Source organism: Chrysemys picta, chromosome 15 (assembly GCF_011386835.1).
Source record: "Chrysemys picta bellii isolate R12L10 chromosome 15, ASM1138683v2, whole genome shotgun sequence".
NCBI lineage: Eukaryota > Metazoa > Chordata > Testudines > Emydidae > Chrysemys > Chrysemys picta.
In genome coordinates this window covers 12771721-12797933 of record NC_088805.1, presented here as the reverse complement: position 1 = coordinate 12797933, position 26213 = coordinate 12771721, and the positions used below count along the sequence as shown (strand labels likewise).

At 42.7% G+C, this 26213-nt stretch overlaps 2 protein-coding genes across 9 annotated transcripts in view; one reads left to right on the top strand and one right to left on the bottom strand.

Annotated features, from left to right (window-relative positions):
- Nucleotides 1-22381, bottom strand: part of RAB36 (RAB36, member RAS oncogene family) — a 34775-nt gene extending 12394 nt beyond the window's left edge. Inside the window, exons 1-12 of one of the 8 annotated variants that reach the window (XM_024108683.3) lie at nt 22241-22381; nt 20338-20376; nt 17333-17404; nt 16565-16681; nt 15703-15806; nt 11638-11729; nt 8646-8711; nt 7029-7130; nt 5397-5461; nt 5204-5255; nt 4059-4140; nt 514-604 (exon numbers count right to left, since the gene is read on the bottom strand). In XM_024108683.3, the coding sequence (XP_023964451.2) occupies nt 514-604; nt 4059-4140; nt 5204-5255; nt 5397-5461; nt 7029-7130; nt 8646-8711; nt 11638-11729; nt 15703-15771 (619 nt within the window). In that variant the 5' untranslated portion in view covers nt 15772-15806; nt 16565-16681; nt 17333-17404; nt 20338-20376; nt 22241-22381. The remainder of the gene's footprint in view (nt 1-513; nt 605-4058; nt 4141-5203; nt 5256-5396; nt 5462-7028; nt 7131-8645; nt 8712-11637; nt 11730-15702; nt 15807-16564; nt 16682-17332; nt 17405-20337; nt 20377-22240) is intronic. The other 7 variants (XM_008172027.4, XM_065567921.1, XM_065567920.1 and 4 more) reach the window with 7 other exon arrangements.
- Nucleotides 22382-22467: 86 nt separating this feature from the next.
- The window catches only part of RSPH14 (radial spoke head 14 homolog), a 197402-nt gene continuing 193656 nt past the window's right edge, over nt 22468-26213 (top strand). The window contains exon 1 of the mRNA XM_005288616.5: nt 22468-23323. Coding sequence (XP_005288673.1) covers nt 23125-23323 — 199 coding nt within the window. The 5' untranslated portion in view covers nt 22468-23124. The remainder of the gene's footprint in view (nt 23324-26213) is intronic.

The following is a 26213-nucleotide window of genomic DNA, read 5'->3' as shown; positions in this document are numbered from 1 at the left end:
CAAATATACAAACATAACACAAACTACTGGTCAAACTGGAGAGTAAAGTCATAGTGTGCCACCCTAAAAGTGCTCCCCACACAGTGACAGTATATCCTGGAGACCCACCACCCCATGGTGACATTTTCTCATTTCCCTCCTTCAACCACACATACAAATATATTTTTGATGAGCAGCAGCAGAGGAAACGTGTGGTGCAATATAGCTTCCTATGGCCTCAGTTTGAGCACTGATACACACACACACACACTCACTCAAGCACTTGTGCACCATCATCTATGAATAAACTTAGACAATGCATACAAATACAATGCACGTTTCTGCAAACATGATTGTACAAATGTACATACAGCCATGTAGAACCATTTAGAAACATATATCCTCAAACACATATATAGCCTAGTGTGCACATGATCAACTGGTGTGCACACAATCAGGGGAAGTAACTTGATACCCTCTTTCCCAGCAAGTGGAACTGGCCACACTCAACCAGTCTCCAGTGCAGTGACTAACCTGTTTTTGCTGAGACAGACCAGTATTCAGCCTGCATCTCATTGGCAAAGCGAATGGCATCCAGTTCTGTCCGCTCACATGCGGCACCTGACTGAATAAAACAGCAGGGAATCACTTTGTCTGCAACATACAGCAGGCACAATACTCCCAGATTATATCTGGGGTAACAGTAATGCAAAGATGCTACCAGTCCCTACATTGTGAAACTTTCAGCTTTCACAGTAGCCAGTCCTTCCTTTTCCTGGCCTTGCCTTAGAGCTTGTACACCAGGATGTCCCATATATCAAGACAGAACTAGTGAAAGAAAACAGCGAGATAGATATTTTACAGGGAAACTTTTTAAATATAATTCTCCCTCTCTATTCCACAGAAGTGAAGCATCAGATAGCAGAAGTGAACACATTAACAATATGGGAGTCTAGAGAGCTATCAAATGCTGCCTTCAGGTGGTTATTATAATTTGTATTACCATAGCGGTGAGGAGCCCTACTCATGGACCAGGACCCCATTGTGTTAGATGCTGTACAAATAGAGAACAAAAGAGATGGTCTCTAAATAATTCTAAGCAGAAAATTACAGGAGCCACCAACAATAGGGCGTTAGTAATTGTGATGGTCCTTTCTCCTTGCTCTTCCTCCTCCATCGGTCTCATGTTGCTCTCCTGATTTCACTCCTCTTTCTAACCCTGATTTCACTCCTCTTTCTAACCCTCTTTTGCTGTTTTCTCTCCCCCTCCACTTTTTTGCTCTCTTGCTAGTCTTTTTTTCCTCTTAATCTGCTTTTCTGTTATTGCCTTCTTTTCCTTTCCCTTCTATTTTCATATTATTTATTTTTAATTTCTTGTACCTTTATTTTCATTTTAAAAGACTTTCTCTCTCTTAACTTGCTCTCTATGGTCAACTGGCTATAGATAGAAATTGACTAGTATTGTGTAATCCTAAAGCCCCGTCCTGCAAAGTGCTTAATTTAAACATGTGAGTAATCCCAATAAAGTCAATGGAACTACTCAAATGTTTAAAGTTAAGTATTTGCATAAGCAGCAGCAGGATCAGGACCCAAGTCAGTTTCTCATTGCCACTAGCTCCATTAACAGCTTCTCACTGCTTCAGCCACTGTTCACTGGCTTACAATTACTCAAAGTGCATCTGGGAGAGTGATAGATGATCAGCAAGCACCTCAAGAGTATTTATAGGTGGGGAATCTAATAATCAGCCTATTGTACCTGCTGACATCTTTCCAGTTTTAATCCAATATTCTTCTGCCACACAAGACAAAGTCCCACATTCCTCCAAACAGAATTTCTTCTTACTTCCAGTTCCACCTGAGCCCATCTCTCGTGTCCCCTGACCTCTCAAACCTGTTTAATTTTTTCTGCTACCTACACTATCTGCTGCCCTGATACAGGCCAGAAGATTTTAAGAGCTTCACATGTTGTAATTGATAGGAGCAAAGCCTTCTGGGATGCATTAGCACTCCTTCAGACAGCCAAGGAACTGATGGAAAGTAAGTGGGCTACGGAGCTTTAGGGATATGAGTAGCATTGCAGGCAGCAACTGAAAGAAAATATAGCTAAACAGCAGGAAAGGGTGTTTACTTTTGAATCATTAAATTTTGACAGGGTGGTGGCTAATGAAGGAGATAAACTCAAGTCTGAAGAGGCCAACTGCTCCCTCCTCCTTTTGCAAATGACCCCCGCAAAGAAGCAGGGGGTGGGGACATAACTGAGCTTTTAAATCCATTGTCTACATAGCAGTCTTTAGGGGTGTTACCATGGCACTGAATCTTCTCAGGTCTTAAACTTTGCTGTGTGTGACTTCAGGTCATAGAATCATAGAATCATAGAATATCAGGGTTGGAAGGGACCTCAAGAGGTCATCTAGTCCAACCCCCTGCTCAAAGCAGGACCAATTCCCAACTAAATCATCCCAGCCAGGGCTTTGTCAAGCCGGGCCTTAAAAACCTCTAAGGAAGGAGACTCCACCACCTCCCTAGGTAACGCATTCCAGTGTTTCACCACCCTCCTAGTGAAATAGTTTTTCCTAATATCCAACCTAAACCTCCCCCACTGCAACTTGAGACCATGGCTCCTTGTTCTGCCATCTGCCACCACTGAGAACAGCCGAGCTCCATCCTCTTTGGAACCCCCCTTCAGGTAGCTGAAGGCTGCTATCAAATCCCCCCTCATTCTTCTCTTCTGGAGACTAAACAATCCCAGTTCCCTTAGCCTCTCCTCATAAGTCATGTGCTCCAGACCCCTAATCATTTTTGTTGCCCTCCGTTGGACTCTTTCCAATTTTTCCACATCCTTCTTGTAGTGTGGGGCCCAAAACTGGACACAGTATTCCAGATGAGGCCTCACCAATGTCGAATATAGGGGAACGATCACGTTCCTCGATCTGCTGGCAATGCCCCTACTTATACAGCCCAAAATGCCGTTAGCCTTCTTGGCAACAAGAGCACACTGTTGACTCATATCCAGCTTCTCGTCCACTGTGACCCCTACGTCCTTTTCTGCAGAACTGCTACCTAGCCATTCGGTCCCTAGTCTGCAGCAGTGCATGGGATTCTTCCGTCCTAAGTGCAGGACTCTGCACTTGTCCTTGTTGAACCTCATCAGGTTTTTTTTGGCCCAATCCTCTAATTTGTCTAGGTCCCTCTGTATCCGAACCCTACCCTCTAGTGTATCTACCACGCCTCCTAGTTTAGTGTCATCTGCAAACTTGCTGAGAGTGCAGTCCACACCATCCTCCAGATCATTAATAAAGATATTAAACAAAACCGGCCCCAGGACCGACCCTTGGGGCACTCCGCTTGAAACCGGCTGCCAACTAGACATGGAGCCATTGATCACTACCCGTTGAGCCTGACGATCTAGCCAGCTTTCTATCCACCTTACAGTCCCTTCATCCAGCCCATACTTCTTTAACTTGGCGGCAAGAATACTGTGGGAGACCGTATCAAAAGCTTTGCTAAAGTCAAGGAATAACACATCCACTGCTTTCCCCTCATCCACAGAGCCAGTTATCTCATCATAGAAGGCAATTAGGTTAGTCAGGCATGACCTCCCCTTGGTGAATCCATGCTGACTGTTCCTGATCACTTTCCTCTCCTCTAAATGTTTCATAATTGATTCCTTGAGGACCTGCTCCATGATTTTTCCAGGGACTGAAGTGAGGCTGACTGGCCTGTAGTTCCCCGGATCCTCCTTCTTCCCTTTTTTAAAGATGGGCACTACATTAGCCTTTTTCCAGTCATCTGGGACCTCCAGGTGTGTTTGGTAAAGCTGTGCCTCCAACAGAACAGGGAGTGATTTGGTGACCTCCATCTCTCTAGAAAATGTTCACTCTGCTCCATTCTGTGAAGCTTACTGCTCCACGTCTACATGACTTCTCTTTGCTTTGGTAATTATACAGTTTGTTTCTCAAGATCTTTGCAGCAGCTACCACATGTTTTGGGGACTCAATATCTGGACTTAACTTCAAATGGAAATTCGCTGAAATGAGTTAGGGGAAACAAATTTTATGAACTGTCTTTGTCTTACTTACCACTAAATCTTTTTTTGTTCCAACCAGAAAGATGAAGCTGGACCCTGGCTCATTCTCCCTCAATGCATCCTCTAGCCACTGCCTGAAACACAGAACAGGAGAAGTAAGGTGTAATTAGAGAGGAAGAAAGAGGGCAAAGAGGAGCGAAAGAAATAGAGGTTTATGGAGGAAAAGGGAAAGAGACAAAGAAACCAACAACAAAGAGAATGAGAGAAGAGGAAGATGCTGATGTGTCATGTGTCTTTCCCACTAGAGAATAAATGGCTTGGAAGCTATTCTAGCTCATCTGGATACACACTTACCATCCTGTGAAAGTAGTTCTTGTTTCAGCCAAGCTTGCCCACTTTAGAATGTAAGTCCAACAGTGATCAGAGCCCCTATAGAAGGAATGCAAAAGTGCCACACTATTCACCCACAGCAAGGGATGTGGCCAAAGTAATGGTGACACAGCCCAGAGATAAGGAATAAGATGCAAGAACAGGAAGAGAGAGTGAGAAGCAGAGGGAGAATGAAAAAGATGAATGTTGAAGCAGAGAAGAAGAAAGAGTGAAGGAAAGCGAGAGAAACTCCCACTGGGGCAAGAATCTACTCAGCCACATAATGGAAAAGATCACTATGAAGTTGTGCCTGATGCTTATCTCACACCAGTTTTACACCTGTGAAACGCCATTGATTTAGGTGGAGTCATCTTTGAGTTACCAATGTAAGTGAAAGAAAAATTAGGCCCCCAGACTTCAACCTTCTACTAAGCAGAGACACTATTTAATAAAATGATATTTGTACATGCTGCAGACACTGCAGTACTTATGACTGATCTGTGCAAGGTAGTCTCTCCAGTATCCCATTCCCTCCCCTTTACAGCCCACATTCTGCTTTAAATCTAAGTACCAGAATCTTTTCTATCAGAATCATCACTACAGACAGTACTGGAGTAAGAAAATGCTATTTGGTAAGTAGAAAGCCTAGGAAATGAGTAACATTTGAGACACTAAATTATTCAGACACATTGGCTAAATCCACCCTTCATTTTTCTGGCTTAGTAAGATACCTACACATAAAATCAAGCCCAGTGAATTTTAATTCCCAGTTCAGTTTTATGCTGGAGACCTTTTACTAAAATCTCAAAGACTTGGCCAGGAACTTACTTCGTGTGTTCCAAAGTCTGGATATCAGCCAGATCAAACACTGTTATAATAACTGCAATAAAAACAGCACAGAAAAAATAATTAAATGAGACAGTGAATTAGAAATCTTACGGGTTCAACTCAGCTCCTGAAGCATACAGTGAGAGCACAATTAATTTGATCCTGACTGTGAAGTGCTTTCTGACTTACTCACCCTCTGCTCCTCTGTAGTAAGCAGATGCAATGCACTTGAACTTTTCCTGACCTGCTGTGTCCCATCTGTGCAGAAGGAAAAGAGAAATTTCAGGTCAATCAAACCCAGTGCAACCTGAGCAAACACACTAATGAAGCAACAGACTGGTACAAGTTGGAGAAGAATGTGATACCAGAGAAGTGTTACCATCTGGAATATGTTACCCATTAAGCTCTGTTAGACATCCTGTAAAGTGTAAAGCACCATTATTTTAATCAAGGCATTTTAACCCTGTATTTGCTATTCTCAGCACAGACACAATTTAGCTTTGGGGAAGTCATTTAGGCCCAGATCCACAAAGGGTCTTAGGTGTTGCAGTGCTGAGCATCGCAGCACCTAACTTTTAGGTGTGCAGAAAATCACAGTAACACCATTATGAGCCACAAAACCTGAGTTAGTACAGGGAGTCTAGGCGTCTATCTCTGACTCAGTGACTATTTAAGTATCTATCCACAGTGAAAAAGTCATTGGGGGAAGAGACAGAGAGATTGGTTCTGTAGCCAGTGGTTAAAGCAACCACTGAAGGAGATGGGAGACCCAGGTTCCAATCCCCCTGCTCCAATTGCTCTTTATTTATCCAAGCTAGAATAGCTTCAGCAGGAGAGATTGAAGGAGCTCCAAAGCTCAGTGGCTAGAGCACTCTCCTGAGAGGTGGGAGACTCCCCGTTCAAATCCTTTCTCTCACTCCAGCAGAGTCCCAGGCACGTGTACTAACCATTGGGCTAACAGTTATAAGTGGAAAGCACTACTTCCTCCTCCAGCAAAATTTTGAATGGGACCCGATACAATAGGTGGTCTCTGACCAAGCCTAGTGGATTGGGCCCTGCACACGATTTAGGCAGAACACCTATCTTCCCCTGGTTTGTAGATTAGTCTGAGGTTTAGGCAGGAGATAGGCATCCAGACACTTAGAATGAGGTAGAAGTGTGCATGCCCAGAGGCAGAAACTTAGGCGCTGAGGGAGCTTTCACCCAGAAAACTTTAGAACCAAGTGAGTTTAGGCATCTACAGGATTTGGCAATAGTTTTGTGGATCACAGTAGAGCCAAAACTGGAATCTGAAGATGAAATTTAAGCACCTAAGTCTGTGGTTTGTGGATCTGGGCCTTAGTGCTTGATCCTACGCCACCGAGAGCTTTGCCACTGACTTCAATGGGTGCAGGAGCAAAGCCCGAATCTCATAAAACCAAACAGTGTGCTCATCTACATCCATGTACTCCCACTGAAGGCAACAAAGTGGGACAGATGTAGCCCAGGATATAATTTGCTGTTCAGGGCTTCATTCAATCTTACAGGAAAACTGAGTAAAAAGAAAGACCCCAACTAACAAAAATCAGACATGGTATCTAAGGTGAGTGTGGGTGGTACAATTATAAAGCTTTCAGAGATAAGGAACCCAACAGAATGAGGTTTATACTAAAATCTTGAAATTCTTCAGTGTCCAAGAATAGCAGGTGTTTCTCACACTGCACTATGTTGTGTGGAATATAAACCAGAGGTTTTGATACCACTAAAGCCTGTAGCAATTCAAGTTCTGTTCAAACTGTAGGCATGCAAGAAAGAAAACAGCTGGTACTATAACGTTCCAACTTACATCTGGAGATTATATGGCACTCCAGCTATTTCAAACCGTTCAATTTCAAAATCCACTCCAATGGTTGCCTTGTAGTCTCGGTCAAAAATATCTTTACAAAACCTGCAATGAAAAAAGTATTAGGAGAAAGCCAAAAGCATCATGTTTTTTAAATTTCGTATCATGCCTCAGTATTGTGCAAGGTGTGTTATATAGGGAGGAGTTAAATAACTGTGGATCAGAAGATTTCTATTCAGTCACATTGTATTTCAAAAATATTTACCAAATCAATGAGAAACAAATTGATAATGAAGAGGGTAGTTACTCTGAGTAAGGATATAGTAAATGAAACAAAGGGAAAACTATAGTGGGCTTATTTAAGGGTATGTCTACACTGCAGCTGAGAATGAGCCTCCCAGCCCGGGTAGACAGACTTGTGCTAGCAGGCCTTGAGCTAGCATGCTAAGAATAGCCGTGTGGCTGTCGTGGCCCCAGCAGAGACTTGGGCTAGTTATCCAAGCTCAGATCCAGAGGGTCGGATGGACTTGAGAGCCTGTGTTGCCTCCCAAGCTGCAACGTCCACATTGCTATTTTTAGCATGCTAGCTCAAGCCCCACTCACAGTGAGTCTGTCTACCTACGCTGGGATGCGTGCTCCCAGTTGTAATGTAGACGTAACCTAACAGACCCCCAGGACTGGAGAAAACCAGAATAAACTATTTTTTGACTATCAAAGAAATTAAAACCATGGAATACTTTATTTATAAGGGATATCTGCTAGGTGGCAAATATAGATGAATATGGATCACGTTAAGTAGAGAAAAAATTAATTATCCAAAAGGATGAGAAACCATCCAGAATCTACTTCTTACCAATATTGAGGAACTGACTGAAATTGTGAGGGTAGTAACGAAGCTATAGTGATAACAAGCTACTTAAATTCCATATCCCGATACAGTCATCACATCATAAAGTATAGAACTGGCCTTAGTATTCTGGGAAGAATCAATGAAATTAATGCTTTGGTTAGTACACGTGCCTGGGACTCTGCTGGAGTGAGAGAAAGGATTTGAATGGGGGGGGGGGTCTCCCACCTCTCAGGAGAGTGCTCTAGCCTGAGCTCCTTTTATTGGGGTCAGTGAATAGGCAAGATCTTTTAAAAACGTTTTAAGGAACAATTCTCCAAAGAAGACTGAGAATCTGAGGGCCACTCCAGCCCTCCAAAGGAAATGTTGAAAGCCCCATATCTTGGATCATTTAAAACGAGACTGGTCAAAATATTTGAGAATATACCATAGAGGGAATAATCCTACACTGCCAAAAAGGATTGATCAAGATGCTAACAGGGATTTTCTATGATGCTGTAGTGAATTTTAGTGCCTATCGTAGGTTTTCTGGTTTTCCTTCAGTTTAATGCCCCCAAACCACCTTGAGACAGACAATGTGGGGCACTGTGATCAGCATAGGGGTGAAGAAAAATATTTAATATTTTTATTATTGATTTAATAGAAAACTGAAAGTCCTTACTACAATGAGGCAATCATCCTGAAAACATAGATGGTAAAGGAACAGAGTCCAGCATGCAGAGAAATTGCTATACATTTAAACAGCAAACCCAATCTGCTGAGATATACCGTACCTGTTGATGAGGCTGGTTTTCCCAACATAGAGGTCTCCTACCACAACCACTTTGGATATTTTCAGCCTGTAACAAATATTTTGTTATTGTTCAATACTGTTACTACTAGGGCAGGTCTACGCTACAGCCTAAGTCAATATAACTTACGTTGCTCAGGGGTGTGAAAAAGTACCCCTCCCCTGAGCGACGCAAGTTTGGTACTGTCCATACCGGTGCTATGTCAGTGGGAGATGCTCTCCTGCCAACATAGCTTCTGCTTCTCGGCGAGGTGGAGTAATTGTGCCGACAGGAAAGCACTCCCTCATCGGCATAGCACGTCTTCACCAGACACACTGCAGTTGTGCTGATGTAGCTCTGTAGTGTAGACTTGCCCTTAGTTTCAATATTCTTACCATATAATGGTGATTTAGGCTCCTATCCAGTAAGCTGTAATGCACAGGCAGAGTGGTATGTTTTCGCAGAATGTGTGCAGCAGCAAGAGTCCGCCCTAGCTTAATCAACTGCAGTATCAGAGCCTGAATTTGCAATTACTAAAGGAGGAGAAGGGAGGCCCCTGAATTTGTAATTGCAAAAAGAACTGAATACTGTGAACAGAGATAAATAGTGTGCTTCTTACATTGTCCAGTTTTTCTTAGATTGTAAATTCTTTGGGGCAGAGACTCTCTCCTACTAAGAATGCTTGTACTGTGTATGTTTATGTGTGTGTGTGCAGGTGTGAGCATTTGCACATAACGGCATACAAGAATCTGTGTATTTGTGAGCATGTGGAAATGTGCGGCCTCAATCCTGCTGCCACTAAAATCAATAGCAAGACTCGTTGACTTGAATGGCACAGCATCGGGTCCTGTGGATCTGAACAAGAAAATATCTGCTAATGACTAATCTACTGTGAGATTTATCTCTGGAGAAAACACAGCGTTTAGTGCCAAAAGATTTCCTGACTATTTGGAATAGTATTAATCTGAGGCTGGCTTCAAATAATCCTCTTTGCTCTGGATCCTCCCACAGGAAGCAGCAGATGGGCTTTAAGTGACTCAAGTTGTACTCTTAAAATTGTAATTTAATATGTCTTTAAGGAGCTGCAGTGGGTGGGTAACTGTGACTGTATTCGATGAACCAACCTCTGAATGATAATGTAGTGTCTCTTGTGTGTATGCTACAGTAATACCTTAGTAGATTTAATAGTTCTATACTGACTTTTTAAAAGAGAAACAAATTTTATTCAACAATATATCAGGTTATATCACAGCTCCATGAAATTCTGATCCCTGATTATTAACTGCTGATGATATGATACTTGATGAAATCAGCTACATTAAAGGCAAAAGGAATCAAAAGAAGAATATAACTGTTTGAGTATGTGACTTCCATTAACTCCTAGTAGAACAAAATACTCTGGGGCTCCCACACTGATGGAACATGAACTGAGACCTAATATATGGTCCACCAGTCACTGAACTGCTCACACTATCTTGTTGCATCCAAAGAAAAATATTCCACATTAATAATAATAGGAAAGGAAAATAACAGCTGTTCATGACATATAGTGCTCTTGTTTTGCATATATGGGGTCAAACCATCAGCTGTCTACCAAGAAGCAGCATAAGAATGGTCTGATCTAGTGACCATTGAAAAGAGAGGGCTTTAATTTTATTAAGGAGCCAAAATAAAAATCCTTTTAGCCATTCACTGGGGCCAGATTAAATGAAAGGGGAGTTGCTATAATTCTTGTAAAAGCAATAATGTCTGGGTTACAGATGAGAAGAATATTTCTGTTCAGTAAATAATATTTTGCCAGCATGCTGAAGATTCAGAAAATGACCCTGCTACCTGCAACAGATGTACAACAAAGAAAAAGTAGCAATACAGGGCCATAGTATGCCCTTATATCCTCAGTTTTTAAGCAAGACTCCCCAGTAAGATGAATGAGGAGTTCTGCTTAAAGATGGATATAGCTCAATAAAATTAACAAGTTTTGTCTTTAAGAATAGTAAACTACATTTTGAGTACTCAAAATACTGTTAGTTTCCCTTAGAGAGAGATTTTCACACTGGAGCAAACCCCCCAAAAAGAGAATATTTATATCATTGACATATTTTGCCCATAACTTTCTCAATTTTATTTTTAAACTATTTATTGTAGTTGAATAGGGATGATCTCCCTCACAGCTCAGCTCTCTGAATTGACTCAGCAATGAAATCATAAGGCTGAGTTTGTGAAATTTAACATTATTATTTCACTGAAAGAACAAGTAAAAGGAAATCCTGCTCTGGGAGAGATGACATTTAAAAAAAAACAATTCAAGAAGCATTATGAAAGGCACAAGAAAATTGATTTGCATTTCTCAGCACAATATATTAGTCTTCTCCAGAATAATGCTCCAACTTTAAGGAGAAGGTATAAAATGTCAGTTTTTCTGAAAGAAATAGTTTTGAAGGATTACAGCCAGATTCCTAGGCAACTCCATTGACTGAAAATGGAGCCACTCCACATTTACACCAGTGTAAATGAAAACAGAATTTGGCCCAAAAATTTGTATTAATTACTGGTTTTCTATACTCAATCAGTATTGGTATCAACTGAGAGGACGACAGCAAGGCTGCATCTATCCTATTCCCTACTGCTAATTTTGAACTTGGTTGTCCTGCTAGTGTGCACAGGATAAACAGACTTCCATACCCATTTAAAAATAATGGTTGACCCTTTGGACTTGGATGACCCTGACCATGGTTGACCCAAGTTGTTGAATTTGGCTGACCCTGTCTACATCAGCAGGAAAAACGACTTCAACACCAGTTTGTGGGAAGCAGAGGAAACTGCATTGGACAACTATTGTCAAACATGGCTGAGAATTCCAGTAGAGACAGCTTAAGTGGCCTAAAATACATGGAGGCAGGGGAGAAGTGAGGCTAAGACACTAAGGAAAGTGGGTATATACAAGAACTTAAAATTTTTTTTAAAATGTAAAGGCCAGTTTATTACAGAGACTCACCCAACTGTCCCAGTGTTGCGTTGCTGACAGGCACTCCTGACCAGTGCATGGAAGTGGTCTTTGAACTGGAGACAGGCCTCTGGCGTGTACCACTGCAGATAATACAGAGCAGTCACTTGAATATATTGTGAGATGATGTCTAATATGTAAGGCGTCCAGCCAGACAGGAACAAATTAACAAGGTGATGAATTTGAAGCCCTCATCAAGGACAGGTAGGGGAGAAAGATTCCCTGGATTAACAGGCAGTGAGGCTACACCGTATGTGGGTTTGTCTACACGTGAAAATTAATCTGGAATAAAACAGGGTGTGAATTTAAAGTGGATTAACTATTCCAGATTAAAAGCATCCACACATGGAGTCAATCAGGAATAACTTCCCAAGAAGACCAGCAGCTTCCTCTTCAGACAACAAAAGTATCTTCTCCATCACTTATTTTATCACTTTTTTGAGTGTAAGCCTCCTTCATCATATAAATCCCTAGATAAACTCCACAGTACACAAGATACCTCTGTATTTTTTGTCTGGCGTTAAAGATTCAGGAACTTTAATTTCCCCCATAAATGAAAAAAATTCAGTTTTGGTCATGCTATCCATCAGGTCATTTTTACTACCCTGTCTTTTATACCTCATCTTGTGCAGGGAGCTCTTTCTGTTATGACTGATTTCTAATAAAGCAGGCTTGATTTCCCTTCCCTTCCCACTCCCACAACCCTCCCAATTAATCCCTGCTATTTCTTAAATTCAGTTATAGTATCATGAATTTAAGTGTCCCTATCCTGTTTGCCAGAAGCTGGGAATGGGCGACAGGGGACGGATCACTTGATTATTACCTGTTCTGTTCATTCCCCCTGAAGCACCTGGCATTGGCCACTGTCAGAACACAGGATATTGGGCTAAATGGACCACTGGACCCAGTATGGCTGGTCTTTTATTCTTACGGTTATTGTACACTGCTCTGACTGTTGCATGATTTAGGCAAAAAGAACATGAGTACTTGTGGCACCTTAGAGACTAACAAAATTATTTGAGCATAAGCTTTCGTGGGCTACAGCCCACTTCATAAGATGCATAGCATGGAACATATAGTAAGAAATATATATAAATACAGAGAATATGAAAAGGTGGAAGTAATTAGCCAACTGTAAGAGGCTAATTAATTAAGATGAGGTATTATCAGCAGGCGAAAACAAAATTTTGTAGTGATAATCAAGATAGCCCATTTTAGACAGCTGACAAGAAGGTATGAGGATACTTAACATGGGGAAATAGATTCAATATGTGTAATGACCCAGCCACTCCCAGTCTCTATTCAAACCCAAGTTAATGGTATCTAGTTTGCATATTAACTCAAACTCAGCAGTTTCTTGTTGGAGTCTATTTTTGAAGCTTTTCTGTTGCAAAATTGTCACCTTTAAGTCTGTTACTGAGTGACCAGAGAGGTTGAAGTGTTCTCCTACAGGTTTTTGAATGTTATGATTCCTGATGTCAGATTTGTGTCCATTTATTCTTTTGTGTAGAGACTATCTGGTTTGGCCAATGTACATGACAGAGGGGCATTGCTGGCATATATCACACTGGTAGATGTGCAGGTGAACAAGCCTGCGATGTGGACTTTGTCCTCATCCACAATTATTTCATATTTGGGGACAATATATACCTTTAAGTCAGTGGCACTGCTATGGGTACCCGCATGGCCCCTCAGTATGCCAACATTTTATGGCTGACTTAGAACAACGCTTCCTTAGCTCTCGTCCCCTAACGCCCCTACTTTACTTGTGCTACACTGATGACATCTTTTTTTTTTTTTTCAAATGGAGATATCCTATCTCCTAGAACTGGAAAGGACCTTGAAATGTCATCGAGTCCAGCCCCCTGCCTTCACTAGCAGGACCAAGTACTGATTTTGCCCCAGATCCCACTGAGCTATCCCCTCCCTCTTCATCATTTGGACCCATGGAAAGGAAGCCCTTGAGGAATTCCACCATGATTTCAACAATTTCAATCCCACCATCAACCTCAGCCTAAACCAATCCACACAAGCGGTCCATTTCCTGGACACTACTATGCTAATAAGCGATGGTCACATAAACACCACCCTATACCGGAAACCTACTGACAGCTATACTTACCTACATGCCTCCAGCTTCCATCCAGGACACACCACACGATCCATTGTCTACAGCCAAGCTCTAAGATACAACCGCATTTGCTCCAATCCCTCAGACAGAGACAAGCACCTACAAGATCTCTATCAAGCATTCTTAAAACTACAATACCCACCTGCTGAAGTGAAAAAACAGATTGACAGAGCAAGACGAGTACCCAGAAGTCACCTCCTACAAGACAGGCCCAACAAAGAAAATAACAGAACACCACTAGCCGTCACCTTCAGCCCCCAACTAAAACCTCTCCAGCACATAATCAAAGATCTACAACCTATCCTGAAAGATGATCCCTCACTCTCACAGATCTTGGGAGACAAACCACTCCTCACTTACAGACAGCCCCCCAACCTGAAGCAAATACTCACCAGCAACCACACACCACTCAACACAACAAAAACACTGACCCAGGAACCTATCCTTGCAACAAAGCCCAATGCCAACTCTGTCCACATATTTATTCAAATTACACCATTATAGGACCTAATCAGATTAGCCACATCATCAGGGTCTCGTTCACCTGCACATCTACCAATGTGATATGTGCCATCATGTGCCAGCAATGCCCTTCTGCCATGTACATTGGCCAAACCGGACAGTCTCTACACAAAAGACTAAATGAATACAAATCTGACATCAGGAATCATAACATTCAAAAACCTGTAGGAGAACACTTCAACCTCTCTGGTCACTCAGTAACAGACTTAAAGGTGGCAATTTTGCAACAGAAAAGCTTCAAAAATAGACTCCAACGAGAAACTGCTAAGTTTTAATTAATATGCAAACTAGATACCATTAACTTGGGTTTGAATAGAGACTTGGAGTGGCTGGGTCATTACACATATTGAATCTATTTCCCCATGTTAAGTATCCTCACTCCTTCTTGTCAACTGTCTAAAATGGGCCATCTTGATTATCACTACAAAAGTTTTTTTTTCACCTGCTAATAATACCTCATCTTAATTAATAAGCCTCTTACAATTGTTATGGCTACTTCCACTTTTTCATATTATCTGTATGTATATATATTTCTTACTATATGTTCCATTCTATGCATCTGGTGAAATGGGCTGTAGCCCACGAAAGCTTATGCTCAAATAAATGTGTTAGTCTCTAAGGTGCCACAAGTACTCATGTTCTTTTTGGGGATGCAGACTAACACAGCTGCTACTCTGAAACCCATGATTTAGGCAATGGTTGTTATCTTTGTATCCTGTAAGATTTTACAGGTGTGCAGGGTGAGGCTAATAACACCTCTTTCTCTAGAGGGAATTATAAGAGTGCAAACATTTCAAATGGAATATTTTGAAAAAGTGTATTTCCCTCCATGCTTACATAATTTATAAAACAACTGAGCTGACTCTGATCAAATTAAAAACAAAATCTTTGGGCTGAGATCAAGCATGAACTATTTCAGGCACAGCCCAAAAGGATTGTATTTAAAGAACCTTTGAGCAACTGAAAAAAAGAACATCAGAAAGGAAACTCCATCAAATACTATAACCCCACTTAATCTATTTTCCTTTTTTGCCTATTAAATACCAGCCACATTTTTCATCTTTCCCAAACTACTGTAACAACTCCCTAACTGTGGCAATTACCTGTGTCAGTTCAAAGAACACGTGGGAATTACAGACAAGGCTTTTGTGTCAAGATGTACGTCTGTTTTTGGTTGAAGAAAGGGATCAAGGTTGGTAACTGAGATGCCAGCCTTGGAAGAGAAAGGGGAAATGATGTTGGTCCCTCTGAAATGCTGAGAAATTATTAAAATTTCTGCATTTTAAAAAAGCAAAAATAATTGAATGCAAGTGGGAGGAAAAAACTCCTGGGTGGGTGGGGAAGGCACTACTTAGCCTGCCAGGTGCCAAGCTGTATGGCCACAGGGAGGAGGAACTGCTTACCTTGGGGAAGTGGGAGATTATTCTGTCCCTACTCACTGGAGGAATCAAATGCATTAGGCTGGACTTCATTGTCCAAATCCAGTCTGTCTCAATTAGACCTGAAACTTGTAAAGGAGACAGACAAAGATCATGAATCATCTCAGCAGACCCCAAACGTGAATGAAAAAAGGAAATGACCATTCTTTATGGATACTGCATCTTTGTTTTCCTGGTACAAAACCAGGCAGATGGCAGCCCACTGCTTGTAGATCTTTGATTTCACTTGGTAATAAATGCCCCATTTCTTAGCTAAAAGGAACTCTTTCATTATGTTGCTGTAACAGCAACGAGTGGCTTTCTGAGGTTACAATGCAGCCAAGTCTCATTTCAGTAAGATGGAAGAGACTCCTTCACGCAGGGATTAATTTTACAGACAAGTGTTTATAGTTTCTCCATCTGATAAATAATTTTGTAACATGTCTCAACACAACATTTAAAAGTCTCTCATATTGTTATTTGAAATCTCCCTCATGCCCCTTCCCAATGCATGTTGCATTATAAATCCTACATGACATCTCATTTCATCCAATTGGTTGGAGGCGGAAGGATGATAAAGTTGCCACTTTTCCTGATATTGAACAAAACTGTCTTCCAAAAGCAACTCAGACAGAATTAAGTCAATACACAACGTGACTTGGAAGAAGGGTAATGTTCATATGAATCATGCATTATATTAAGAAATCCCAGTTACCCCAACTACCTACACAATGCAGCTTTGAGGGATGTGGGGAAAAGTCCTTTATTAGAGTAATTATCTGCTACCAGCACTTACAATAAAGACATTTCCAATAAGAAAACTGATCATGTAGCAAGTAGGACTCACCATGTAGCAGCTGATGCAGCAGGTTCTCAGCTACTCCGGCAGCTCCGCATGCTACTGTGTGACCATAGCAACTGTTTGAAACATTCCACACCCCCCCAACCACATCTGAAGGCGGAGCTGGAATAGAGAGTAACTAACTACATGAGAATACTGCAGATCTCTCTAACATGGAGCAGTTTTAAAGGGCTGAACTGGTTACTTATGGATGTGGGTAGTCAGATGCTATTGGTTAGTAAGCACGATGGACCTTTGATTCTCCATTAAGGAAATAGTGCCACTGAATTCAGCGGGTGGTGGGCCTGAGTAAGGTCTTGCAGGATCAGCCCCTTAGATAAGGGCCTGGAGGACTGGGAAATTAGCAAAAAAGTAATATTAAGATACTAATGATGGAACCCCTGAGAGAATGTGGTGAAACCCAGGAGGAATTTTCAGAATTTCAGCTAAATGGACTTCAGCTCAACTTCAGAATCAGGGTGCACAGTTCACCAGCACACTGTTTTAAAGAGTCCTTTATACAAAGAATTGTTTGTTCTATCAAGCCTTTAAGTGATCTCTCCTCCTAACATCCTGGGAATAAGAGACGGGCCTTGAGGAATCAAATGCAGATCTGCATGGTAGGAGCACTCCCCTACCTATTAATTAGTACACAATGCATACCAACCTTCCCTCTATTCCAGGTTTATGGATTAATTGTAATCTTATATAACAAAGGATTTCGCCATCTGTTTCAATAAGATTTAAAAATTGTGAATAAAAGAAACCTCTCACATTCTATTGGTCAGTCCTGGAGTCCAGCCTGGCAGTCGTGGAGCAAAGGGGCAATCCCACTTGGATCAGTACCTTACAAGACAATACATGAATGTACAATGAAAAATTAAGAAACGACAATGATTTGTTCAGATTACACACAATGAATATTACACAGCTGAAATTCCTAATCTGCTACCTAGAATCAGTGCTTTGTTCTCTATTGTGTGCAGTTACTTTTAAATATTTTTAGTCATTCATGTGAACATAAGCATATTGCAAAAACAAACAAGAGACCAGGGTTTGCTATCAATAGATCATCCAGAGAAGCTGGAATGTTATCAATTCTACAGCCCCTGGACTAAATCCAGCTTGTTTTACTCATGTGAATGGTCCTAGGGAAGTAAATTAGCCTATCTATGTGTGCACAAGGTGAGATCAATTTACCAAGGGTCATGGGGGATTCTCCCTCACTGGCAATTTTTAAATCAAGACTGGTTGTTTTTCCAAAAGATCTATTCTAGGAATTATTTTGGGGAAGTTCTATGGCCTGTGTTATACAGGAGGGTCACACTACCTGATCACAATGGTCCCTTCTAGCCTTGGAATCTATAAAGGATTTGGACCTTTACATATAAGACGCCTTTGTGGCTAATGGGGATCAATTTTAGCCAGTTTTCACATTTTAAATTAATCATTTTAAATCAGAACAAAAACCTTAATGCCTGGGTGACAGTCTCACCATATGAGCTGCTTCCTTAACCTCCCTCTATTCTGTTCTAGAACATCCTAATCACACAATTGCCCTGTGTACACAGGCTGAGTCACTGCTTGTCTCCTAGAGTCCTTTCACAAAACTATAAAAATCAATACCACTCTCAATGAATCCAAAGTGCAAAAGAGACCAAGGTAACCAATTTAAATAACCTGGTTGTCTTGGTTAGTAACCAGTATATTTACTTTTCTCATGCTTCGGTCCCATTCTCCCAGCAAGTAAATCAATAAACTGTACTGTACAATGAGGGAGCATGGATAATGATTTAAGAAATACAAAGCTGTCAAAAACCACTAAGGAAAATAAGAAAACTTTAAAGCTGGCTATGACCAGAGGTCTGTATTAAGGCCCAGATCATTCCCTCTGCCTACAGGGTTGGAGGGGACCTGGTCATAGAGAAAGAAAAGGGACATGTTGCCTTCATTGCATCATCCCCCATTTCCATCAGTGCTATAGAAACATCTTTATCAGTATTCTATGTAAAACAGACTATGAATGGAGAGGGAATTTGGGTCTGGCAGGCCAGCTATTCTCCATCTTTCTCTCCAACATCCTTCAGAAAATTAGAATAAATTAATGCTGCCCCTGTTACTCCTGAAGGAGTTTTTCAAAGCTAATGGCCTCTGGAGAAGCCCAGGACAGCATGGTTCCTGCCAAAGAACCAAGGAGGTAGGAGAGAAGGCAGAGTGGAGGCACAGGTCCTTTGTAAGGATGGCCTGGTTTCCTGTGGATATTGGGAGGTCTGCAGGTTATTCATGACACCCTCCTCCCATTCTGCAAATGGAAGAGCCCACATCCCAGTGGAAGTAGGAGGAAACTCCACAAGTGCACACTCAATGAGTTTCTAACCCACAACATGGGCCTAGCTGGTTTACTGGACAATTTGCTCCCAAATTCTGAGATTAAGAAAATAAGTATGTTTTCTTGAAGACCATTTTAACAGTAACAAAAAAGTTTGCCACTGTGGTTTTCAATGACAGACAAGCCAGCATCTATTCCTTTGTCTGATGTTAATCCTACTAATCTGACTGACCCATACCGTTGTCTTTGTAAAATCCTGTCTAAGAACTCTGATTATTATAGCTGTTGCACAAACATAATGAAAATTAGCTCATGGGTATGAATATTTAACTGCTTTGTGAAGAGTGGGGAAGTAACCATTTTTGTAGCACAAGCTGCACAAACAGTTGATTTTCCCTGATGCCAGAACATGTCACGGTTGCCTGAGTGAGAACCCAAAGCACCCTGAGACTGAGGTAATCAGCATTGCAGTGACATATGCTTCCTGCCTACCAAGGTATCAAATTTTAAACTTCCACATAATCCTATGCCATAAACATTAATGGGCTGGTACTGAAAAACAGAGGCAAGTCTTGAGGCCACTTATGTGTATGTGTAAGGGTCTACCAAGTGGAAACAATGCACAGAGGAAATAATCCAGATGTCATATCTGTGGTGGGTCTCTGGAAAGTAATGTGGAGGAAGAAATGTGGGCATGGCCCAAAAATGAGGGTATGAGTAGATCTATGCATAAAGTAAAGACATACGGCCAAAACCCTGCATAGGTGAAGAACAGCAGCCAAAGCAGTGTATGTCTAATGGAAAGCATAATTTTATATTTACTTTCAATCGTTTAAAAATGTTTTTGTTTTTATATCAACCTTATTATAGAGAGATTAACTAGCATTCCCACATAATTGTGCCCTTTTCAGTCTCTAATTTATAGGCTCCAACTCTCAGCTATTTTAAAACAGTAGTTGGATCTTTTTCAAGCATTTGGCTCCACCAAAGTTTTTTTCTGAGCTATGTGTTTTATTTCTGTGACATACGATAAAATGTGTCAGGAGGGATGTTGACAAACCAGTGCATCAAAATAATGGTTACTACATATCTTAGGTTTGCCCAGCATCACATGGTGTGGTTTTCATAAGGCCCCAAGGCCACTAATACAGCCATTTCACACCTTCAAGGATTCAAAGTCCCCTAGAATCATAAGTTTGATGTGAAATACTAAGATTTTTTTCCCTTTTTTTAATATGCCTGAAATTTCCTCCTCTCTTAAAAGGCTGCATGCTGAGAAACCATTTCACTAATTGTTTTAGGTGCAAAAGCTTTAACATAATTAAATAAATTAAACATATACTTTTCAACTAAAAGGCAAGAGACCCTATTCTGCTCCAACTGAAGTCAATAGCAAAGCTATCATTAATTTAAATGGGAGAAGAAGGAGCAGGTCGTAAATCTTACTTACTATTCATAAGAGGTGTCCCGTTGATTTCAATGGAACTACCTGTAGAAGGAAGGTAAACACAGGACTGTGCCATCTCTATGAAGCATGGGGATTTAGTATGATGTATGCACTGTTTGTTAAATCAAATAATCTTACACAAGTTTTTCTGTTATGCATATTTGATCTGAGACAATATCCACTTTTACTTCTTCACATACAGAGGGATTAAAATGTCTTCAACCAACTGCTGAGCCTTCCTTTGTATTGTTCTTTTTATTAGGAAATCACAGAATATTGAGCTTGTTTTGTGCCTTTGTGATACTAATTTTAATGCAGATCTGTCCTTTCACCCTATAAGAGTAGAACTCTAAATCAAATAACATGAACCAGGTTAGATACTCTTATTTTGGCTTTCTTGAACCAATAACATTTAACAATTAGATTGTTGTTTTCATGTTCAAGGCACTTCACACAAAAAATACCTATCTACTGTAATCAGTTCTGTGAGGTAGGCAAATATTAATCCACTTTACAAATGGAGAAACTGAGACAGCAGCTAAATGACTTTCCAAGGCTAGAGAAAGAATTAGAGGCAGAGCTAAGATTAGGATTCAGGAGTGCCTGTTGCCCAGTCCCATTATCAAATTACTAAACAATGCCTTTCTCTTGGTCAATATTAGAATAATTTTAAATATTTTGTTTTCTACAGAAATAATAGTCTGCAAATGGGTCCATTAAAAAGTGTTGCCTTATTATAAACCAAGGTTTTTTAATATAGTTTGGTCTTTAGCATTCTGGCATATTTTCCCCAAAATAATAACAGTATTCTGCATTTAAATATATCACCTTTCATTTGAGGACCTCAAAGCACTTTATAAAGTTGATTATTATTATCCTAATTTTGCAGACTGGGAAATTGAATCAAGGAGAAGTTAACTGATCTGCCCAAAGTCATGCAGCAAGCGAGTGAGTGGCAGCCACTCCAGAAATATAACCAACAGTTTGTACAGTTCTTTAAGCCTGCAGGAGACACTTGGATAATAGTCGTGCTGCATATATGGTCAGAAAACAGGGATCTGCATATCACACAGCTATTGAGAAGTAATCTTACTGTAATTATGGAAACCTGAACTCCTCAGCTAGAGTGCAGAAAGAGGCATAAAAGAGACATAAGCATACAGTTATATGTCAGTCACTGTGCAATATCCCTGCATTCTGACTGTCTGAAATCATTCAAGTTCAATATTACTACCTATAAATAATAGGTACAGGAAAATAATGCACCTCCTTCTTTTTATGACCAGCCTAAACAACATTATTTTGTATTGGCCTCCCCAAACCTCCTTCTTCTCTCCTCCCATCCTTGGGCCTGATTCTTGAATCTTTATACAGGCTACGCTCCCATTTCACTCAGAGTGAACCCTGGTGCTGGCTTTTCTCCACCAATGATTTAATTGTATCGTCATAAACATTGGGATACTGTGTACATCTGCCCCTGGATGGATAGATAGAAGGCCAAATTCTGGCCTCAGTTACACCCCATGCAGCCCCAGCGATGTCAGTGGGATGCAGGGAGTATAACTGTGGGCAGGATTTGGCCCAGGGACCCTGGACAGGGTGTGTAAAGGGAGTGACCAGCAGACCAACAATCCTAGTCGAGGGCCTCTCCGTGGCTCTCATTTGACGAAGGCAGATTTCAAACACTGATAAGGGAGGGTTTAAATGAGCCACGCAAAAGCGTACAGGTGCCCCCCCCGGAGATAGTTAACAATGCCCCCCACCCCAATGGGGCAGGTTGTGGGGCGTCTCCCCTTTCCCCAGAGGGAGATTTATAAACACTCTCCTCAGCGGGGCTCACACCCTCCCCGCATCGGGGATTGTCAGCGGAGCCCCCATTATCCGGCCCTAAGAAGGGGGGGCTCACCCCTCCTAAGAGTCTCTCTCTTCCCGTCCATCCAGTAGGGACATCGCCTCCCCAGCTCGATAGTTCGGTCACTTCTCTCCTCAGTGCCCTTCCCAACGCTAATAACGGCCCCAGCTTCCTATTCACCAACTACGTCACTGGCGCTGGCCCTGCTTAGCAACAAGCGGAGAATGCCTTAGCTGCGCTGTTTGCGCAGGCCGGTAGCCTGCAGTGGCAGGCCCCGCAGTTACCTATTCACAGAACCCGGCGCACACATAGAGCGTCTCCGCTGCTTAGCAACCAGCGCCGGCCCGGGCCCTAGCAATTGTGAGCGGGCCCAGGCGAGGCGCAGGGGCCCGAGGAGCGGGGCCCGGCGGGGGGTGCCCACTTGGCTCCGTTCGGGTTGGGATTTTTTAAAACAGGACAAACCCTTACGAGTTGTTGTTTTGAAACCTCAGACCGAACAAACGGCGTCAGGGGGTTCCCTGAAAACGACCCCGCCCCCGTAGTTCGCTCAGAGGAGCCGTTTTCAACGTTTCTGGGGGGCGGGAAGAAGCCCCCTCCCCCAGCTACCCCACTGTAAACCGGCCCCAGTGGGAGTCTTGCTTCCGTTTTTTGGCTTCACAACAGTCAGAACCAAACCGTCCCGCCGAAACAGCGCAGCAGAATTCGACAGAGACAGAAATAAACGGGGGGGGGGGGGGGGGGGCGCGTCCCTCCCTCCTCCCATCCTCTGTCCTACGCTCGTCATAGTTTGACTCCTTGCCAGAGAAGCTCTGCTGGGGGCTCAGTGCGTCTTGAAAGCAGGAGTTCCTGCTTCCTGGGGTACTTTAGCCACCCCCTCTGGGAAAGTGATTTTTGGGGTGTCTAGCGAACAGAGGGACTCCATCCCATAGTACCTAGGGATGGCACATGCTCGTATCTCAGCCAAACTGCCCCCCAACATTGACCCCACTAAAGCCCCCATTGCTTTTGGGGCAAGGGCCCTACCTAAGCTGAATGAGGAGTTACAGTCCCCTGAGCTGCTGACCCGGCAGAGAGCATTGATGGCCCTATGTGACTTAGTGCATGACCCAGAGAATGTCTACCAAGCAATAAAACTAGGTAAGTGATCTCTGCTGCCACAGATTTCCAGAATACGGGGCTCTGGGAAAGGGGGTTTTGTTTGTTTCTTTAGGATGTACAAAAGCCCTGTAAAGGTTTTCATTTTATTCATGCTTGTTTTTTACCTCAGAAATACAAGGAACATCATGCTTCACATTCTGTGGTTTAGCAAATGTTTTTAAAAAGTTGTAAATAGTCCAAGAGAAAAAGACTTTCCCTATTCACTAGTTAGATTTTATGTGCATGGGATCGCTGCTTAACTTTCTTCCTACATTGTGTCTGAGGGTGGAACGGTTCTCAGAGTCCCTGAGCAGCCAGGCTGTTCTGTGCAGTTGGACACTTACGCCCATGTGTAAGTCTACTGACTTCATGGGGGCTTTACACAGGCATAAGAGTGCACTCATGGAAAACCACCCGCATGGATCAGATAGTGCTGACATTTACATCCATGTGGAGTCCTGTTGACCTCATTGGCATTCTGCACGGGTGTAATGGTACAAACCATCAGTTCACATTGCAGGATCAGGGTCTATACTCTGATGAACCTTTAAATAATATAGAATAAAATATTTGTCAGGCTTACAAATCTATGAATATTGTAACAGTCATCTGCATTGTATCTTATCACCTCTGTTTTCCCAAGATTTGTATCAATATTTTCCCCTGGTGTGGGCAGGTTAAATGATCTCCTACTGCAAACGGTCATTAAAAAACCCCAAACAAACCCCAACTCAGCTCTGGCACAGCTCCATTGAATTCAGTCTCTTATGCATTTTTTTTGGCACTCTGGGTGCTGCATACCTATAGCTAGTTTAACTTAAACTAAAGAAGGAATTTGCTTCAGCTCTGCCACCATTCTAATCTCCATTCATAGAATCATAGGGTACATCTACACTACAGGGGGGAGTCGATTTAAGATACGCAAATTCAGCTACGTGAATAGCGTAGCTGAATTCGACGTATCGCAGCCGACTTACCCCGCTGTGAGGACGGCGGCAAAATCGACTTCTGCGGCTTTCTGTCGGCGGCGCTTACTCCCACCTCCGCTGGTGGAGTAAGAGCGCCGATTCGGGGATCTATTGTCGCGTCCCGACGGGACGCGATAAATTGATCCCCGAGAGGTCGATTTCTACCCGCCGATTCAGGCGGGTAGTGTAGACTAAGGCTTGGTCTACACTAAACCCCCAAATCGAACTAAGGTACGCAACTTCAGCTACGTGAATAACATAGCTGAAGTCGACGTACCTTAGTTCGAACTTACCGCCGTCCAGACCCGGCAGGCAGGCTCCCCCGGTCGACTCCACGTACTCCTTGCGGCGAGCAGGATTACCGGAGTCAACGGGGAGCACTTCTGAGTTCGATTTATCGCGTCCAGACAAGACGCGATAAATCGAACCCAGAAGTTCGATTGCCTGCCGCCGAACCAGCGCGGTAAGTATAGACAAGCCCCTAGCCTTAGATTATTAGGGTTGGAAGGGACCTCAGGAGGTCATCTAGTCTAACCCCCTGCTCAAAGCAGAACCAATCCCCAACTAAATCCCCAAATGGCCCCCTCAAGGATTGAACTCACAACCCTGGATTTAGCAGGCTAATGCTCAAACCACTGAGCTTTCCCTCCCCCACTGCTATCCTTGAAGTCCTTCCTTTGGTGATATTTCCTCTACCCAGGAATACTGGTCATCCCATTTGGAACCTGTCAAGTTATTTTTTAATCTGAACTACAGTTGCAAAGGTAATAATATAAGACTAAGGCTACATCCACACTACAGGGGGGAGTCGATTTAAGATACGCAAATTCAGCTACGTGAATAGCGTAGCTGAATTTGACGTATCGCAGCCGACTTACCCCGCTGTGAGGACGGCGGCAAAATCGACCTCTGCGGCTTCCTGTCGATGGCGCTTACTCCCACCTCCGCTGGTGGAGTAAGAATGTCGATTCGGGGATCGATTGTCGCGTCCCAACGGGACGCGATAAATCGATCCCCGAGAGGTTGATTTCTACCCGCCGATTCAGGCGGGTAGTATAGACCTAGCCTCATACTCTGCCCTTGCTACCAGGTGTACTGCCTGTCCTCCACCCCCAGCCAATAATAGCCTAGTAAATGTATGGCCAAGTAAGGAAATCAAGTTCATTTCTTCTTCACATAACCTCTGCTTGGGACTACCCTTGAAAAAAGTCCAAACAGTTTAGGCTCCAATCCTGCAAACTTAGATGTTCTTAGTTTTAGTCACAAGTAGCTCCATTGACTTTAGTGCAGCGTTTCTCAAACTAGGGGTCCCGAGAGTACAACTGCTGGTTGGGGAGCTATCTCTGAAGGTTGCGCCACCGCTTGCAGCTGTAATGGTGGAATCATGGGCAGTGTGTGAACTGCCTGCTAATCCCCAGCCCCACCCTGCCCCTTCTACACCCCCCCACCCCCGTGGCTGCCGGCTCCAGAGCGCTGGGCGACACAGCTCCAGCCCCAGGCAGCATGGCCCTAACCCCATAGTTCCAGGAGGATGGATGGCACAGCCCCAGCCCCGGGGCCACCGCACAGGGGGAGCTGTGGAGCGTGGGCCTGGCTGTTTGGAGAGGCCCAGCCTATGATACCTGCTGCCCATCAGTGGAATGGTAGTGGGGAGGGTGCAGGGTTTGGTCATCACAGCCTGAAATATTTTCAAAGGAGGTCCAGCAAAAAAAATTGAGAACTTGAGCCTCTGCCTTAGTGGGGCTACTTGCAAGCGTAGAGTTAAGCAAATGCATAAGTATTGCAGGATTAGGACCTTAGCTAGTACAGAACACAACAGCCTAATTGCTTATGGCCTGATCCAGTGCCCACTGAAGTTAACAAAAGTCTTTCCATTGTCTTCACTGGGTTTTGAATCATGCCCTTGGTGATGCTAGCTGTGT